Source organism: Phoenix dactylifera, unplaced genomic scaffold, assembly GCF_009389715.1.
Source record: "Phoenix dactylifera cultivar Barhee BC4 unplaced genomic scaffold, palm_55x_up_171113_PBpolish2nd_filt_p 000832F, whole genome shotgun sequence".
NCBI lineage: Eukaryota > Viridiplantae > Streptophyta > Magnoliopsida > Arecales > Arecaceae > Phoenix > Phoenix dactylifera.
This window is the reverse complement of record NW_024068198.1, coordinates 98,569-116,827: the sequence shown is the minus strand read 5'-3', so window position 1 is coordinate 116,827 and position 18,259 is coordinate 98,569. Positions and strand designations below refer to the sequence as shown.

The 18,259-nt window shown below is 40.5% G+C and overlaps 3 protein-coding genes across 4 annotated transcripts; 2 read left to right on the top strand and 1 right to left on the bottom strand.

Moving 5' to 3' along the window:
- The first annotated feature begins 3,044 nt into the window (after nt 1–3,044).
- LOC120107340 (gibberellin-regulated protein 6-like) lies at nt 3,045–4,376 on the top strand. The gene is made up of 4 exons (XM_039120577.1): nt 3,045–3,186; nt 3,353–3,403; nt 3,514–3,547; nt 3,981–4,376. The coding sequence occupies exons 1-4, from the start codon at nt 3,112–3,114 to the stop codon at nt 4,160–4,162; spliced, it is 342 nt and encodes a 113-aa protein (XP_038976505.1). The 5' UTR covers nt 3,045–3,111; the 3' UTR covers nt 4,163–4,376.
- Nucleotides 4,377–4,536: 160 nt separating this feature from the next.
- On the bottom strand, nt 4,537–8,057 carry LOC120107339 (pentatricopeptide repeat-containing protein At3g26782, mitochondrial-like). Its single transcript, XM_039120576.1, has 2 exons — nt 5,300–8,057; nt 4,537–5,178 (listed from the first exon to the last, which is right to left on the bottom strand). Exon 1 carries the CDS (start codon nt 8,024–8,026, stop codon nt 5,897–5,899), a length of 2,130 nt encoding a protein of 709 aa, XP_038976504.1. The 5' UTR covers nt 8,027–8,057; the 3' UTR covers nt 4,537–5,178; nt 5,300–5,896.
- A 5,237-nt stretch (nt 8,058–13,294) lies between these two features.
- LOC103703235 (probable arabinosyltransferase ARAD1) lies at nt 13,295–16,007 on the top strand. Of its 2 annotated transcripts, XM_026803172.2 has the most exons (3): nt 13,295–13,499; nt 13,996–14,978; nt 15,290–16,007. In XM_026803172.2, exons 2-3 carry the CDS (start codon nt 14,010–14,012, stop codon nt 15,800–15,802), a joined length of 1,482 nt encoding a protein of 493 aa, XP_026658973.2. In that variant the 5' UTR covers nt 13,295–13,499; nt 13,996–14,009; the 3' UTR covers nt 15,803–16,007. The 2 variants fall into 2 exon arrangements, with proteins under 2 accessions (XP_026658973.2, XP_008784241.2); XM_008786019.4 differs by having other exon boundaries at nt 13,295–14,978.
- The last annotated feature ends 2,252 nt before the right edge of the window (nt 16,008–18,259 follow it).

The window sequence follows — 18,259 nt, the reverse complement described above, 5'->3', positions numbered from 1 at the left end:
CCCGATTACGAGCCCGAGTTCGAGCTCGTTCTGGAGCTTGTAATTGAAACGAGCTTTATGAGCTCAAGCCCGAGCCTTTGCTTTGCCAAGCGAGCCCGAGCTCGAGCCCAATATAGAGCTCGTTACCGAGCTCGAGCCCGAGCTTCTGTGAAACGAGCCGAGCCGAGCTCTTCCGAGCTCGGCTCGGCTCGTTAACAGCCCTAGACAAGAAGACATGAGTCATAATACCTACAACGTGAGCATGTTCTTGATGCATGTGGTGGTCTCAGCAGCTCCCATATGCTATCTGAGAGACTGAAAGCAGCACCTCATCTTTTTCGAGTAGTGTAGGCATCCTTGGACTCTTTTGATTCTGCCACATGGTAGCCCACAACCTTCACCACCTCATCCGATTGTAAAGGAAACCTACCTCGATCTCTTCATAAACAATACCATGTCACGCCTTGAATATATTCTCTTGTAGGGATAATATCCTACCAATCCTTAAGACCAGTTCACACTAAGATGCAACCAATGGCCTGGCCAGCTATAAGAGAACAAAAAAAGTTCTCTCAGATCCTTGTTTGTAAAGCTTGGATATAGGTTCATGTTTCTTTGATCCAATGTGATATATCAAGCTAATTGAATGAAGTCTAACTTGTATGATGACCCAAATTTGCTAGCTTGGTCTTGCCAGAGAGCCTACTTTGTTCTCGTCCTTAGGGAAGTAGAACGAGCATTTCGTTTCTTCGATTAATGGTTGTAAAGTCTTCACCCCCTCAAAAAAAAATTGAACAAACAAGTTTGTATTTCGACACCAATTCAGCTCACTAGGTTTCAATATTAAGCCGGGTTTGCCTCAGGTTATGGATTTGGACTAAATTGACTCATGCTAATCATAATCAGAATTTAAGGGAATGAGAGATTTATTATCTCATGCTTTCTCTTCATGTCGTTTTTAGAAAACAATGTTTTTTCCTTTAGACAACGTAGGGCTAACTCTTCGGTCGGATAATGTTTAGGATGATTCTCCTCTCCCACACGCTTCCACGCCAAAAGAATGGGTTTAATTATGATCTGAACCTACTTTTGATTCCTTGAGAAGGTGAGTTTTAGATCTAGCAAAAGTGGATTTAATGATGTTTAAACCTGACCCAACTTGTTAAAAGAAAAGCTCCAAGTTAACTCTATTTAATTTAGACTCAAAATTAATTTAAACTAAGTACTTAGCCCCCGCCCATTAGAACCCCTAATATATGATCCTACAGCTCATTACTAATCCAAATCTTGAATGGGTCCACCATCACCTTGGGTTCACCAACCCAATCAATGCAGTGTGAAATGGGTCCCACTCTTACAGGATGGTGATCAAAAGGTCATGTGGATTTGGGATCATCTTTATTGGTTAGGCCATGGCCCATGAATCCCTGTGAGATAGGATCTCTACCGCGTTGGGAAAGCAAACAAGGTGGAGTTTTTTTTATATAACGGGCAGGGTCCACCATATAAGGTTATCATGCAGCCGCACCGCAGGCTAGCTGTGTACTGCGTGATGGATTGAGAGCACATGCACCGGCCTGCCACCCTCTTCCATGGACCCACCTTGGGCCCACACGCATTAGCTAATCCCATGACTACAAATGCCCCTCAATTTTTTCAATAATTTTTATAATATACATATAAATATAAGATATGTCGAACCGGCTCGAACGAATAATGCAGGACATACTGTACCGCACCCATTCAGTATCGATATTCGGTACAGGAGGCTTCTCGACACTCATTACGCCACCGACACTGTACTAGTGTGATACTGATATGAAGTTTGGTATGAAAACAACGCATCTTGCATAAATACATTATGGGTACTTATATTATATGGATATAATTCAATATTGATACTGTGCTGACGGCGCTGGTATGATCACATTCTTAATTAAATATTGATATTGTTAAAATAGCCACTATATAACTTTATTGCTCTCAATTTTCACCTAGTTCAAGTGATAATTTTAGGCACGTCAATTCAACATATTTTTTTAATTCTAGAAACAATAATAATCAAAATGGCACTATTCTTTTGTCATTGTCAATGATTATTTCCATTACAACCTCTATATATGATGCAAAATGTTCTACAGTTGATTTGTATACCTAGTCTATAAGAAGTTCTGAATAAGACAACTTTCAATAGGTTTTCTGTACAAAAAGAGGTCAAATTCATATATCTTTTTCATTCTGGCTCTTGGCTCAAACCAAGATATTGTCGCATGCGCAATACTAGTAGTTGATAATGTTCATTATAATTAGAAAAATTTTATCTATTTAAAAATAAATAATATCTTGACTGGACATACACTGGCCACTATTTCATTGTATCATAAAATTACTTGAAAACGTATTTGTTATATATATATATATATATATATATATATATATATATATATATATATATATATATATATATATATATAAAGTGAGAACCTTGCTTTCTACCCAAGCCACCTCCATTTAGGTGCAAATAAGTTCAGTGGAGATAGATTTGGCTTGAGATTCGAAGATATATATCAGCAACTTGCTAATTTGTAGAAACTAGCTCCGATTTCTTTTTTTTCCAATTAACTCGAGTAGGTTTTATGTGATCTCGATGGTTGGGTTGGGTCAAGTTGGATTTAAATTTTACTAAAGCTTTAACCTACTTCAATTATACTTTCAGCAGAAGGTTCGAGGTCACTAGAACCACAGGTCCAATTTATCGATTTTGCTCAATTTGCAGCTATGATCCTAATTTATTTAGCCCATTAATCCTCGAAAAACCTATTTAACCCTCCCAGATAACTGTCTCCATTTGCTAGATTCTAGTCCTTGGTCCTTCCAATTTTGATGGAACAGTGTCACGGTTGAATCTGCTAACGGCTAATGGTGTAGTTTCACTGAAAGGCAAGGTTTAATGTTCGGAGATATTTTAACCATTTTTGCCATATTCTTTTACCTAGATTCTTCTTTTTACGGATTGCTGCCTGCCCATTCAGTCTATATATAAGCTCTGCTCTCCACCCCAACTCCCACCACTCGTACCATCCCCTTAGCCTGTCTCCTTCGTTCTCTCTTACCTTGAGCAGCATCGCAGCAATGGCCATGGCTAAGCTACTTGTTCTGTTAGCCATTGCCCTCCTTTCCATTTTGATGGCTGACTCCAACTCTAAGGTGAGGATCTCCGTAGAAAGAGACACCAAGCTAGTGTACCAACAAATGCTCAAGCTTGAACAAGGGTCCCCTGATCCATTATTGCTTCTATTTGTTTTAGTATATCTATCTGATGAATATATTGCAAGTATAGGTCTTGCTTAGCTTCTCTCCTTTTGTGCTGCAGGTATTGGCCAAAGGAACTGATCACGCTGGAGGAGAATACCTCTTGGACAAGGTGTGAATCTTGTTTCTTTCTCCTTAGCTTTCTAACTATATATGGACAAATACTTCCAAGATTTTTCTATTCCATCGTTCTTATTTTCTTGTAAAACTCTCTTATTTCAGGCTTCATACGGACCAGGAAGCCTCAAAAGCAACCGTAATTCTCCGCAACGCTTGTCTCATTTTGAGTTATTTGGTTAACAATAACATAACCATAAGGCACAACCACCAAAGCCTTGCCCCAACTATCAAGAACCAGCATTATGAGTCCCCATCCTCCAAACTTTCCTCTGAAAGGCTGCCTTTATGGATCCAGCAACCGTAACAAAATGAATAGTTATGTACAATAAAAGTTCACTTTGTGGGTCATATAAAGTAACGAAACCAGTTGCTGAGAACCACAAACACAAAAGATGAGTACTTTAAAGCACCAGAGGAGCCCATCAATTTCTTGGACCATACAAATTAGGCCATATGACTTAGGAGCAGTAAACTTTCCAAAATTTAGCTCTTGGATCAATTGTTTTGAAACTATTGTAGTTTTTTTTTTTTTTTTTTACCTTGTGTAACTTCTGAATTTCTGTAATCAGAATGCCCCTCTCAATGCTCAAGGAGATGCTCGAATACCCAATACCACAAGCCATGCATGTTCTTCTGCCAGAAATGCTGCATGAAGTGCCTCTGCGTGCCCCCAGGCTTCTATGGGAACAAAGGTGTCTGCCCCTGCTACAACAACTGGAAGACCAAGCGTGGAGGACCCAAGTGCCCCTGAATTTTAACCTTTCTTTACCATAACTTATTCACATTGATGCTTGTTTTGTTTTCTGTCACTAGATGTGGCATCTACTGCCCTTAATTACCCAACCAACCTTGAAATTGGCTGTACGGCTTGGTAGGAGGCACTCTATGATTTGTTTTCAATCATGTGGGTATTCCAATATATAATGTAGTTTATATTATGAACATATTTGGCATCTCAGCTACTTGAAATGCAATGCACATCACGAACTTTTAAGAGATTCTTCTGTGTGTAGACAAGCATGGATCCGGGCCCTTGTGCTCCAAGGTGCTCTCAGCTTGTAATTGAAGATAAGCATCAAATTCTCTGAAAACAAAAAAATAGCCAACAAATTTCAGGGATGACTCTCATCAGATGTCACCTAGTTGTCCTGATGCACTCCTTCATGGTGAGACCCTCGGTATATATTGCAATTAGTTACTTGATGGCAGTAGATCTTGCTGAACTCCCTGTTTGAGCTTGTATTTGCCATCTCCCTGGGGGTGCCTTGCACTTGAAGCAGATCAAGTTTGCTACTTGCTTTGGTTTGACATTGGATGTCATAGAGATTCAGAATTGCAACTCCTTTAAAATCGATTTCAATGGAATACACAAGTTATCCTGTGTCTTACTCGACAGCCGATCAACGATGAGAAATCGGCAACCAAGAAAATACCTTTATGATTCTTCCAGATTTACTGAAACAGTTTAGCTATGTCTCCCAATCTTTACTTTGAGGTTAGCTCCAGAGTTGGTAAGAATCGGCCAGATAATTCCAGCAGCTGCTGGACCAAAATGAAGTAGGACATAAATACTTTGTCCTTTCACCGAACCTTCTTCCATCTGCAATCATAAATACAGTGTTTCAGGTATTCAGTGTGTGCGCCATATGTTGAATAGTGGTAACTGGACCAAAGCATTTGCAGTAACGATAAACTCGCCTGATGAGCCAATTTCCACAAAAGCATTCACGAGCGACATGAGGAAGATGCTCGACAGATCTTCCTCCACTGAAACAATAACATACCGATGTAAAGCAATCACCCAGGAACACAATTTGTGAAATAGCCCAGCTGCAAATCCTAGGTTAGTAGGTTTCTACTGGATCACATTTTTAAAGAGAAGATATACCTGTTGTTGAGAGATGCATAGAATGTGATTCCAGATCGAGGCCCTTTACCCCATCGTTTACCGAAAAGATTCATCAGTCGCCACTTGACACACAAATTGGTATACTCAGGGATGGATGGAGGTTCAAAAACCATGGGCGCACACTGCAATTTAAATCACAACCTCCAATTGTATGAATTTGTGACCTTTCTTACCCTGCTCTCTACTTCAGGTGTGTCTCTCTTGCAGAGGCAGCTTACTTCAACATATAAGTCCCTTTGACCATTCATTGAACTTCTTAAGGACCTACTTGGAATTTCTTACAGAAATGGGCCAGTACAACCAGCAAGATCACAGGCTGCAGACTGGGCTAGGCAAAAATCCAAAGATAGCTTTGGAGTGGGCCAACCCAGACACAGGCCTAGCCCAGCCTGTAGCCTATGATCTTGCTGGTTGTATACTATAGGATTTTTAGCCCAATCCTGTAGAAAAATCCAAACAGGCCCTAAGTTGGAAAGGAAATTAGAATTCTGCATTCCGTCTCTTCACATCAAAATTTGATGCTGCAATATAGTTCTCCACCTAGGGCAAAGATAATTACAGCATATACAGGATTCTTTACCAATAATCCCCACAAGAACAAACCCCATCACTGAAATGATGAAATCTATGAGAATCTCTAACCACAATCTCCCTCCCTGTAATTTTAGAGATGAACTTGGTGGCAGTATGACAATCCCCACAAACCCTCAGATTCTTACGGATCTGAATCACACATCCAGGTCCTGAGTTCAAAAGTCCAAAAACAATTGCAAGTTTCTCACTGTGCACATATAGTGACTTCTCTTTTGTCTCTTCCTCCACACCATGCAATGCAAAGTTGGTATTCGGCACATAACCTATCATGCGAATCCTATCCATCAATCTTTCTAGCTCTTTATAAATCAAATGCGATTGTGGATTCATCCGATCTCCAACAAAGAACTTGTAAACCTTGTTCTTCACTTCTATAATAGTGTAGCCAGCTATTTTTCTCACTCCTCTCCGTCTCATCAGAGCTCTGATTCGGTGAGCTTCTTCAATCTTTCCCAATGAAGTGTAGATATTCGACAATAAAATGTAACGGCCTGAGTTCTCTGGCTCCAATTCAAAAAGAGATTTTGCTACCAATTCTGCAATTTCTGCATTTGGATGTATCCTACATGCACCAAGCAAGGATCCCCACACACTAGAATCTGGCTTTATTGGCATACGCTCTATAAACTCTCGAGCCTCTTTCAGCTGCCCAGCTCGGCCCAAGAGATCAACCATACATGCATAGTGCTCAGCTCGAGGAACGATGCCAAACTCTGCCACCATGGAATTAAAGCATTGCCATCCTTCATCAATTAATCCTGCATGGCTGCAAGCTGAGAGAACCGAGACAAACACAATATGGTCTGGTTTCACAGACCCCTTCATACAGATAAAGAGTTTGAGTGCATCCTCTCCCCTCCCATGCATTCCATACCCAGAGATCATTGTACTCCACGAAACCAAATTTTTCTGTTGCATCTGATCAAATATTCTACGAGCATTTCTTAGGCTCCCACGCTTCACATAGAGATCAATCAAAGCTGTTTGCACCATCAAATTTTGATCCAACAAGTTCCTGACAACAAATCCATGAATAAATCGAGCATGCTGAAGAGAAGCCAACAATGAATTCGAACAAGCACGAATGATGCCAAGAAGAATCACATGGTCCAGAAGAATTCCAGCTAGCTTCATTTTTCTAAATAGCTTCAAAGCTTCATCGAGCATATCAGCTCGAGCATAACCTTCAATCATTGAGCTCCATGATGCCAAATCTTTCTCAAGGATCCTGTCAAACAAATGCCGAGCAAATTCAATCTTTCCACACCTTGAATACATTCCAACCATTGCATTCTGAACAAACATATCAGAATCAAGACCCTGTCTAGCAATAAGCTTATACAAGTCATCAGCCTCTTCAGCTTTAAAGACACAGGGCATCACATTCAAGAACGTTGCTCTGTTGGGCCTAACTCTCCCATCCAGCATTGAATGAAATAAAGATAAAGCCTCCTCAGTATGCCCGTTTTGGGCTGACGCCCCGATCATGGCGGTCCAAGTGACGACATTTCTCTCGGACATTTCATCAAATACTCGTCTTGCGGTTTCTAAGGCGCCACCATTTCCATACATGGCGATGAGAGAGTTCCCAACAAAGACATCATAACAGTAGCCGAACTCAACGGTGTCGCGGTGGACCTTAGCCCCGGTCTGGAGGTCGCGGAGGTGGCCACAGGCCTTGAGGACGGGGGGAAAGGTGAAGCGGTCGGGGCGGGCGCCGCCGCCGCTCGGGTCGCGCATCCGGCGGTAGACGGCAAGGGTGTGTTCGGGGGCGCCGGCATCGGCGAAGGCGCGGAGGAGAATGTTCCATAGAAAGGGGTCGCTGGCGGAGGGAGGGGGAGGGGGCGCGGAGGAGAGGACGGAGAGGGCGTGGCGGGAAGAGCCGAGGAGGGCGTAGCGGGAGGCGAGGGTAGCGGAGAGGAAGAGGTCGTCGGGGTGGAGGCGAAGGACAGAGGCGTGGAGGGGTTTCAGGGCACGGAGGGAGGTGCAGCCATTGAGGAGGGAGGCGGAGGACCGGGGCTCCGACAACCGCGGGAGCGGCGGCGGCTCGTTTGGGATGGGGTGGACGGAGTGGAGGGCGCGCCGGAAGGCGGCGGCGTTCCGGAGGGTCATAGTAAAGTTGGCTGTCGGAGGCGGAGGTCGGGGCGACGTGGAACTGCCGACTTGGGAATACGTTGAGGTAAACTTATTACGACATTCCAAGATTGATATATTATTACTTATCGGTCCCTACCTACAGGTCACACTAAATAATTATTTATCTGCTACAGATCTTTCTGATTAATTTTTAAATTTTTTATTTTTTGATTTCCAGATCTACGTTTAAATGATTTAATTTATTCGGTTTACTAAAAATTTAATAAAAAATACAGAGATGCTGAACTGAGAAATATTTGCTTAGGGGCTCCTAATGAGATGGGAGAACTCGATTTCTCCTCTACTATTTCTCAAACAAAGAAGAAAAGAATAAGTTTGAGACACAGTATTGTTTAAAGGAAGTGGATGGCGTGATTTGCTCTCTATAGATCCTTTTCAACTAAAATATAATTATTATTTATGAAAAATTATTTTTCCATCCTTTAGACCCCACTGTAGCAGAAGATCCCTGTTGGCCTAAAAAAAAATTCCGATCCAACCCACTCGAGAAGAAAATTACTGAAAGGTCCCTAAATATGTGCAATATTTATTTAATAGTCCCTGGTTTGTAAATGATATATTCGTTGGTTTTTTTTTTTTTTTGCTGTAACACCTTAACAGCCAAAATCGGCAACTCTATTGCCGTCTCAACCTTTAAAGTGGATAACAGTCCGGGGAAGCTCCTATCAATTAAATCAACCACAAGAGATAATATTGCAATGCATGCTTGTGCTCTTTTTTTTTCTTTTTTTCTTTCTATGGGTAGCACCAAATGAGGAAAATTATGATTCTTTTATTTTTTCCTTTTACCTCATTATATAAAAGCTTAAGAATATTTTTGAAATGAAAAATTACCTCAAATTCCAATCTATGAAAAAGTGATTTTTTTCATATCCTATATAATTTTTTCTTTTTCATAAAATATAAAAATTTTATTCCTATAAAAAAAACTATTTTTTCATCTCCCTCATTTAAAAACTCTAATTAAATATGAAGTATTTCTTTATTTGACGTTTTTTTCACTTCTTTTTCTTAGAAAGCACTCACTAAGTTGCTTACTGAATGAATTGAAGAACCGAGGATATTTCCAATAATGATAGCCCGCACTTTCCTCCTCCTCTTCGTATGAACTAAACAAGTTCTTAATATTTTTAATTAAGATAAAGGCCTCCTTCAAACTTTGGTACGAAGTTATTCTCAAAATCTTTTTCATTATATATTAGCACGCTCCAAAGATAGATATCTAAAACAAGCCAATGCATGGCCCAATATGACTAAACCAATTAAAGATATAAAAGAAATCTATAAGAGACCCAGATTAGTGCAGGATTTCGACATCCACCACTCAAGATGGCACCAAAAAGTGCTTTATATTCCTTCTCCACTCCGTCAATCACTTTAGAAAGTATGAAAGATAATGCCGAAATCGTCACCATGAGCTGTAATCACGGAGCTTTTAAAAGAGAATCCCACCATGCCTCTCGCCAAGATCGGTCAAAGAATACTCATCTCGCCTCCATGAACGAGATAGAGACAGAAAGCATAATCTTCTTGACCGGACAGTCAAATCTAATTCCAAGTTGATGCTGCCCGTTGTCTTGGGAATGTGTTGAGAAAAGTTGGTACAAGTTTCCTAAAGATTATAATATCGAATCCGTCCCCTTGTTAAAAAAAAATAATTAATCATAATTCCTTGGGCTACTAGCTACAGGTCCTAAAAACTTTGGAATGGTTTATCTTACGAATCATAATTTATTCCACACTAAGGCAGCTTCCTTTCCCTACGTTGGGATCATGGTGAGAGAGAATTATTTATACGTGCGGTTGTAAGTGGATTTTTAGAAGTCTCTAATTCACACTTTTTATGTAAAATTAGTCAACCAACCAATGATAGAATATATTCTATACATACAGAGATTGGCCGGGATGCTTTTAAGAGTATTTAGCTCCATATCACTATCTCGATACCTATTAAATGGAAAGAAGAGAGGAAACTCAACCCATCTAAAAAATTAGACCCAAAAAATTATAAATTGGTTGTAATGTGCTCCAGCTATCCATCTCCATCAGGATCCGCAAGTATGTGATTGTCATATGAGATAAATTTAGACACAAAATACTAACAATATCGTCGTTGGCTAGATTAGAAGAAAAAATTGGTGTTTTGGCAGGAACAGAAGGAGATCATGTGGCGATCATCTGACTCTTTTCTTTCTTCTTTCTGAACAAGGGCTTCCCAATCCAGTTAAGTCTAGCTGAGAAGAAGAAGAGGAAAGGGCGAAGAAAGAAGAGAGAAAGAGAGAGCGGAGGGATAAGAGAGGAACCTAAAAATCGTCCATGGCTCCAAGCAGGAATAGTTATCTCCAAAGAGATCTCATTTTGTCGATGGCTATATTATCTGATCCGAAATTGACCACTCCCCTGATTTGTCAATCATACCAAGAGAATGATCTTCTTCTCATGGTCCGCTATAGAGTTTCGCTAAATTAAATCTTTGGAAAATCATCAATGTAGTAGATAAGCCAAGGTATTCTGGGATATATGAACTCTTTGGTCAAGTTGTACGAGTTTTGAATTTGTGGAAAAGAAAAGTTTTTCTTTCCTTCTAGCAGTAATCGAAGGCTGAAGCAATTAGACTGGCTGTGTTTAGAGGAATACACTAGTCTTGGTGTAGCGGGCATTCAACCATGGATCTTCCTCAACCCCCTTCGATTGCTGCCCACCCTCCACCTCCTCTCCAGGAACCCTCTGCTTTCATCTTCTCTGCTCGACCTTCTCCTCTAGCTCCGGCTTCTCTTCTTCTTAGCCCTCCACCTTCGACACTCTCTTCGCCAACTCCACCTTCACTCCCTCCGCCCCCTTCATCCCTCCCTCCGCTCCCACCTTCCTTTTCCCCCACCCACTCTAAGAGAGAGAACCTTTGAGGTTTAAACCAGCAAAATACTCTATTTGGAATTCTACGTTATTAGCTAGGATGTAGGCCCAGTATAGAAATTCCTATCAAAAGTCTCTTTTTGAGATGAAATCCCTATCAAAACTCAAAAACAAAAGAGAGGAAGAAGACAGTGATAACAAAGAGGAGAGAGCGAAGGGAGAAGAGAGGAGGAGAGAGCAGAGGGAGAAGAGAGGAACACGGAAATTATTCATAGATTCAAGCATGAATAGTTAATCTCTAAAAATTCTCTATTGAAGCCGGTTGGATGAATACGTCAAGCATGAATAGCTATCTCTAAAAATCCATCATCAACACCAACTTCCTCCCATAGCCCCTCCCCACCACGTACAGGTCGTAGCTTCTCCCCATCTCCTACAACGCCGCCACCATTTTCCGCCATTGCTGACCACCTTCTTCGTGAACACCACCAACTCATCACGCGCGAGCTGGACCCGGAACTCGTTCATCGACTCCTCATCCTGCTCCTCGTCCAACTCAGCGTCAGCACTTTCAAACGATAAGAACTTGAGATCAGTGGGTATTTGGCAGTTCTTCTCCCAGACTCGATTTTAAAATGAGAGGGTAAATTCATAATTTCATAGCCATCGTTAACGGTGTTAGAACTCTGGTAGGCACCTTGCAATCAATTGGTAATTTTTGGAGTCTAATTGAAATATATATATATATATATATATATATATATATATATAAAAGAACAAATAATGAAAAGTTAAAGAGGTATTTTATTTTTTTATTTTTTATATCATTTACGGGGTTCTTTGACATATATGTTTATTTTTTCTTACGCTGGCAGTTCATATCATTCGGATACGAACACATCCAATAAAATCAAAAAACAAAATGTTCCAAAGTATCTTAAGCAACTCTTCCTCAGTAGTCAACAATGTACCTCTCATGTGGTTGGCCGCATAAGCAGCAACTTAGTCCGCGGTCTTATTTATCTTTCTATATACATATTTGGCCTGGAAGGCAACCCCATCACTTCCTATCTCCCAAATATCTCGGGTGAGGAGTTGGTCCAACCCCATCCCGGTCAGGCTCCCTGGATCCAGACATGCATGTGTTTTCCCGAGTAAAGATTGTATGGGAGTTGGGGATGCACGTACGAACATGAGAAGCTGGTAAGTCATACATAGACATGTGAGGCTTTTTTTTTTATTGTACTTCCATGACTTTTTATCATCCAAACACTAATCTATTGTATACCGTGCAGCAGCACACAATCAAAAATATTGGAATTAGAACTTGGATATGTCAATTATGAAGTCCCACACCAGCCCGCTTGCATTGATGGAAGCTATAGACGCTATTATGAGTCTGATCAATTGAAGAATTAAGACACTCAACTGAAAAAAAAAACACTAATATAGTTTAATATATATTATTACATAGAGATAAAATTAAACTTGTCCCAACTTGTGACATCAGAAATAAGCTTAGTTCGAATGCTCTCTAGTCGAAAGGTTAAACTGGTGAGACCAAATCTCCCAATCACAGCGACCATAATTAAATCAGGCTAAGGGTGGCAAAATATGACCTAACCCGCCAACCCGATCCGTATTCGACCCGCCATAAATATGTTTGGGTTTGGCCTAAATAGGTTCGGATCGTAAATAGGTCGATCCGTTTAACCTGTTTATTAATTGGGTCGGATACGGATTTTAGATGTCTGACCCGTTTAAACCATTTAACCTGTTTAACTGTTGGGCAGATTTAACAGGTCTAAACGGGTTAAACAGGTTAAATAGGTCTAAACAGGTTAAACGGGTCTAAACAAGTCTAAACAGGTCGGGTTGGGCAAGTTAAACAGATTAGGTTGGGCAGATTAAACAGGTCTAAACAGGTTAAACGGATCGGGTTGGACAAACAGATTAAACAGGTCGAGTCGGGTTGGGCAAACAAGTTACCTATTTATTAAACAGGTTAAACGGGTCGGGTCGGGTTACCTGTTTATTAAACAGGTTAAACGGGTCGGGTTGGGTTATCTGTTTATTAAACATGACAAGTTTAGGTTGTAATTTCTGACCTATTTAATAAATATGTCGGGTTCAGATTTATGATTTTCTGATCTGACCTGCATATAATCCGACCTATTTATGACCCGACCTGATCCGATTGGTATCTCTAAATGAGGCTCATAGGTTAGTTTCCTGTAAAGCATAGTTTACGGTAAGTGCATGCCTTTCCATGTTGAGTAAAGAGTTGGAAATTTTTCGACCGGACAAATCGGACAGTGCCGGCGGTGGGACACCTAATCTTCCGAGATTCGCAGGGATCTACACTCCAAATGACCTTCCAAACTACCCCCTACCATGCCAAAGTCGCCTTCCCAAATTTCTCATTTCAAGCATTATTATTATTATATATTAAAACTATAATATCGATAAACGAAATGGAATAGACTGATCCAAGAGTCCAAGACCCTTTGGCGACGAATACTGCAGTCGTCCTCCTCTGCCAGCTTCGCCTTGGAAGCCCTGCTCCCTCCATCAGGTATTTATCACCCACCATCCCTTGCTGGCTCCATAGGAAGTGCCACCAAAGATCAGAATCACACCAACCTCCCAAGTTCACCATCAGTTCCTTAACCTCAAATATCTTATGTTCTAGAATTGGTTTTTTTCTCCCCTTGAAAGTATAATTAGAGATCTATCTTTTACTTAGGACTTTAATGTTTTGTATGTTTTTGTGTCTTTCTCAAGTGTTTTGGAGGATGAATGTTTTTTTTTTTTTTAGTATATCTAAAAATAACTGATTAGAACAAAAGGTTATGAAAAAGAGCTTATTTTAGTGGGAGATTTGAGGTTTTAGGGTCTTGTCCTCTATGGAATTCTAAGGGGTTTTGTTGCTTTCTACTTTGAAGTCAAATTTAGTAGTAGATGCTAGTTGCAAACGCTACTTGTTTTGGGCAGCGCTGCAACTCTGCAAGTGATTGATTCCCTAATAGATCTAGAACTCTTCTTTCATTAGTTCAATTATACCTCAATAGGGTGCTCTGTTTTGATGACGGAGAGGAAGATGCAGCCTTTGTCCTTTGTGACCAAGAGATTCCTCTTCTTTGTCGTCTCTCTGTCCATCTTCCTCTTGGTTTTCTCTTGCTCCACTCTTCTAAGGTCGAGCAGTGGGTACCTCATACCTGAATCAGTTCTTATGCTAGTGCTTGCCAATAAGACATCAGAGCTCAGCACCCGATTCAGGGATCATAGCTATCATCATCTTGAGTTATTGCCTCCTCCTCCTCCTCCTCCTATGAAATATCGAATCAGTGTTCGACGAAATTCCAATTCTAAGAAGGATGCGAGGGTCTCAGGTGAAGGAAAAAGGAAACGATGTGACTCGAATCAGGCTTTGCTCAAGGTTTATATGTACGACTTACCTCCTGAGTTTCATTTTGGACTGTTGGGTTGGAAGGGGAGAAAAGATCAGATATGGCCGGAAGTTCGTAATCGCATCCCGACCTACCCGGGTGGCTTAAATTTGCAGCACAGTGTAGAATACTGGCTTACATTGGATCTTCTCTCTTCGAATTCTCCGGGTGTCGTCAGGCCTTGCTCGGCAATTAGAGTGATGGATTCGAGCCATGCAGATGCGATCTTTGTGCCATTCTTCTCATCATTGAGCTACAACAGGCATTCTAAGCTCCATGGGAAGGGAAAGGTTGGTCAGAATAAGCTTTTGCAGAAGAAATTGGTGGACTACTTGATGAGCCGTGAGGAGTGGAGGAGAGCGGGTGGAAAGGATCATGTGATTGTAGCCCATCATCCGAACAGCATGTTGGAGGCTCGGAGGAAGCTTGGGTCGGCTATGTTTCTGCTCGCAGATTTTGGGAGATACCCGGTTGAGATTGCGAATCTCAAGAAGGATGTCATTGCTCCTTACATGCATGTAGTGCCTTCAGTTGGCAATGATTCAGCCCCATTTGAAGACCGCCCTATATTGGCCTATTTCCAGGGAGCAATCCTCAGGAAGGATGTAAGTTTCTTTGGAAATAAATTACCTTCTGATCTATTAAGTTTTTTAGAGGCTGTTTTGAACTCTGCCACTGCTCTTTGTTGGTGTTCAATTAGGAGCGTGAGCTTTTTTGATTGATATATAGTAAGAGTAATATAAGATTACTGATTGAAATGATAAGTTGGGTTTGCTAGCCTAGCCCCTTTTGTAACCACAATATAACTGCAACACCATTGATTTTTTTTCATGCTTATTATGTTTGGTTGTCCGCTTTTGTTTATTTCTATCCATTGCTGATCGTGTAAATAATTTCATTTGGATGGGTGTTGCAGGGTGGCATGATCCGCCAGAAACTCTACAAACTTTTAAAGGATGAGAAAGATGTCCACTTTGCCTACGGAAGTGTTCGGGAGAATGGAATCAGACATGCAGGTCGGGGAATGGCTTCATCAAGATTCTGTCTTAATATAGCAGGAGACACCCCTTCGTCGAATCGCCTCTTTGATGCAATTGTGAGTCAGTGTGTCCCCGTGGTTATAAGCGATGACATCGAGCTGCCTTTTGAGGATGTCCTAGACTATTCGGAGTTCTGCGTCTTTGTACGGGCTTCAGATGCTGTCCAGAAAGGTTTTCTGTTGAATCTACTTAGGGGAATCAAACGAGATGAATGGACTAAAATGTGGGAAAGATTAAAGCAAATTGCACATCATTTTGAGTATCAGTATCCATCCAAGCAGGGAGATGCTGTTCAGATGATCTGGGAGGCACTTGCTCGCAAGATCTCATATGTTCATTTGGAACTTCACAAGGAGAACAGACTCCATCGAGCAGAGCTCATGAACTAAGGAAAATTGGATGAAATTCAGAAGTCCTATACCGCAGCCTTAGGATTAGTCTTTAGAAGGAAAATATACTGATTGGAACCCTTTTGCTGCAGAACTTTCTCTTAGTTAGTCGATAAAGACCTGTAAGAATTTGTGAATAGGTCATAGATTTTCTGTTATAAATTTCAATGCATACCATTGGAACTTACCAAGTAGATTTTTTTCAGCCTCCTGGTGAAAATATCCCTTAGATGATAAAAAATGGAATAGTAAGAAATGTAGCTTGATGGGACAGTGTAATTCTTATCTAGGCGATTAGTTAAAGAATCTTTGGTAGTGAGAATTTCAGTTACCTCAACAGAGCTAACTGGAAAACAAAAAGCAGCTAGCTGAAAAACTTGCAAAAGGTTAATCAATCACTAAACAAACACCCTATAATGACGAACTTCAATTCACATTTAATATATAAACCAAATAAACATTTATGTAAGATAACTACAGATGAGCAGAATAATAAATCATCATGCTATCAAATTCTTTCAAGGCCAACTCTGAAACTGATTGACATCTAGTTTTAGCATTGTATGTCCAAAGAAAATCAGAGAAGATGCATGACAAGATTTTCAGAATTTCACTATGATTTGCAAAAGTAAAGCTGTAATTGTTTGACATACTAAAAGTAATTTTTCATGTTTGTTTCTAAAGAAAATAATCCTTTGGATGAGTAGGATCCAATGTCATCGCTCGCAACCTTCTTCTCATTAATTTGCTTGGACCTCAATAACAAAACATAGATGTTGGCTTATGTGGTCCTTGAAGCATCCTTTCCTTTAATAGCTCTGTACAAATATCTCTATAATAAAACCATTGAATTATGAAACAAGATAGCAAAGACCGACCGACCCACATGAGAAAAGAAAGCAAACTCTGAATGCAATAAAACCTAGCAGATTCTTCACATCATGGATACTTCCAAGTTGTCGTTGCTTTGTCCATGGAACTCATGACAAGAAGGAGCTCTGTCAACACCTATTGTGGATGGGATCAGATCCTCTTCGAACTCTTCTTTTGCTGGTTCGATTAGGATCGAAAGTAAAAGGTGGCGTTGCAGATTTCTTCTTGGCATCATGGCTAACAACATCAATGTTGGCAAGGATGCGTGGCTTCTTTCCTGCTAGCCAATGTTCTTCCTTCCACCTGAGGAAAAGATCTATGTTTCTCATACCGTAGACCTTCTCTACTTGGAAAGCTAAGAAACCAATACAAATAAGGAGAATAAGAAGCTTTGGAGTGTGAAGGCCCATTGTTCCACCACCTGACCAGAGAGATGAAGTATTTCTTCTTAAACTTGGAAAAATATACACCGCTCTGGGACTCTGATCCTTGTCTTGATATGCTCCATTCCCTGTAGATATAGGCCTAGTGTTTATCACCTGTTGGGTTCTAAGTCTAAAAGCATAAAGCTAAGTGACTTAAAAACACCTAGAGAATTTTGATTCACTTCAATCATATGCCTGCAAGCCAAGCAAAATTTAAGGCTGTTTTAGAAGGTTCTGACAGGTATGAATAAAGAGATTGGAACACAAATCTTGGGAAGCTAAGTATCTTTCCACTGGTTCCCTAATCTCCCTCCCTCCCTCTCTCCCTCTCTCAGAAAAGCCTTAAAGGAGAGATGTGGGGAATAGGACCCCAGCATACGAAACACTTGCTTTATGCCCCCCTTCCCTTTGATCTTCCTATGCTTTAGAAAATTCCTCTTTGAACCAAGAAGCACTCGTATCCATGCAGCAAAAAACAATAGTACTTAGTTTCTTGTGCTAAATGAGTTTCTTTATGCTTTTCTTTGTTAATCCTGCAACCAAACCTACCTCTTTTTCCTTGTGTTTGTTGGCTCTCAGGCCCCCATTCAAAGTTTCAAAGAGAACCACAGCAAGCTTTCCTGTAATTCTTCCATGTAATTCCCTTGCCCTTTAATTTTCTCCTTTCTCTATGCAGATCATATTCCCCTTTAACTGTTTCTTTATATTTATATTTGTTGCACGTAATCGCATGCAGCTTGAAGGATTCCTAAAGCGCAAGTTCTCTAACTTTATCAGAAACTAAGGAGCTTCCATTGAGCTAAGATGGCTGACTGGTCATGGTCCGAACCAACAGGTAGGTTTGTACTTTTTTAACTTTGTATCAAAGCAAAAGAGCAACAGCGGCTGTTGCTGCTTTCCAAGGCTTGCTCTGTGCCACTAAACCTTATCTGGGAAGGTATACTTGTACCATTGGAAATATATGGAGTAGAGAATGCCAAAAAAAAAAACCTACTGAAAATTTATCACCTCAATAAAAACTTAGGCTTGCACCAAAAAACTTTGAAGGCTTGACAGAAATTTTATACATTGTGCATTTTTAAGTAAAATGTATGTCTGTGCTAAATTTTCGAATACAAGCTTGATGTCATGCATCAGGTCTAATTGAGTTGGAGATGAG

What these genes read in the sequence shown, in the direction of transcription:
- LOC120107340 (XM_039120577.1), top strand. Translation starts at nt 3,112, where the DNA reads ATGGCCATGGCTAAGCTACTTGTTCTGTTAGCCATTGCCCTCCTTTCC. An exon ending in TGGCTGACTCCAACTCTAAG is followed by an intron (nt 3,187 to 3,352) that starts GTGAGGATCTCC and finishes TTTGTGCTGCAG; the next exon opens with GTATTGGCCAAAGGAACTGA. An exon ending in AGGAAGCCTCAAAAGCAACC is followed by an intron (nt 3,548 to 3,980) that starts GTAATTCTCCGC and finishes TTCTGTAATCAG; the next exon opens with AATGCCCCTCTCAATGCTCA.
- LOC120107339 (XM_039120576.1), bottom strand. Translation starts at nt 8,026, where the DNA reads ATGACCCTCCGGAACGCCGCCGCCTTCCGGCGCGCCCTCCACTCCGTC.
- LOC103703235 (XM_026803172.2), top strand. Translation starts at nt 14,010, where the DNA reads ATGACGGAGAGGAAGATGCAGCCTTTGTCCTTTGTGACCAAGAGATTC. An exon ending in GAGCAATCCTCAGGAAGGAT is followed by an intron (nt 14,979 to 15,289) that starts GTAAGTTTCTTT and finishes TGGGTGTTGCAG; the next exon opens with GGTGGCATGATCCGCCAGAA.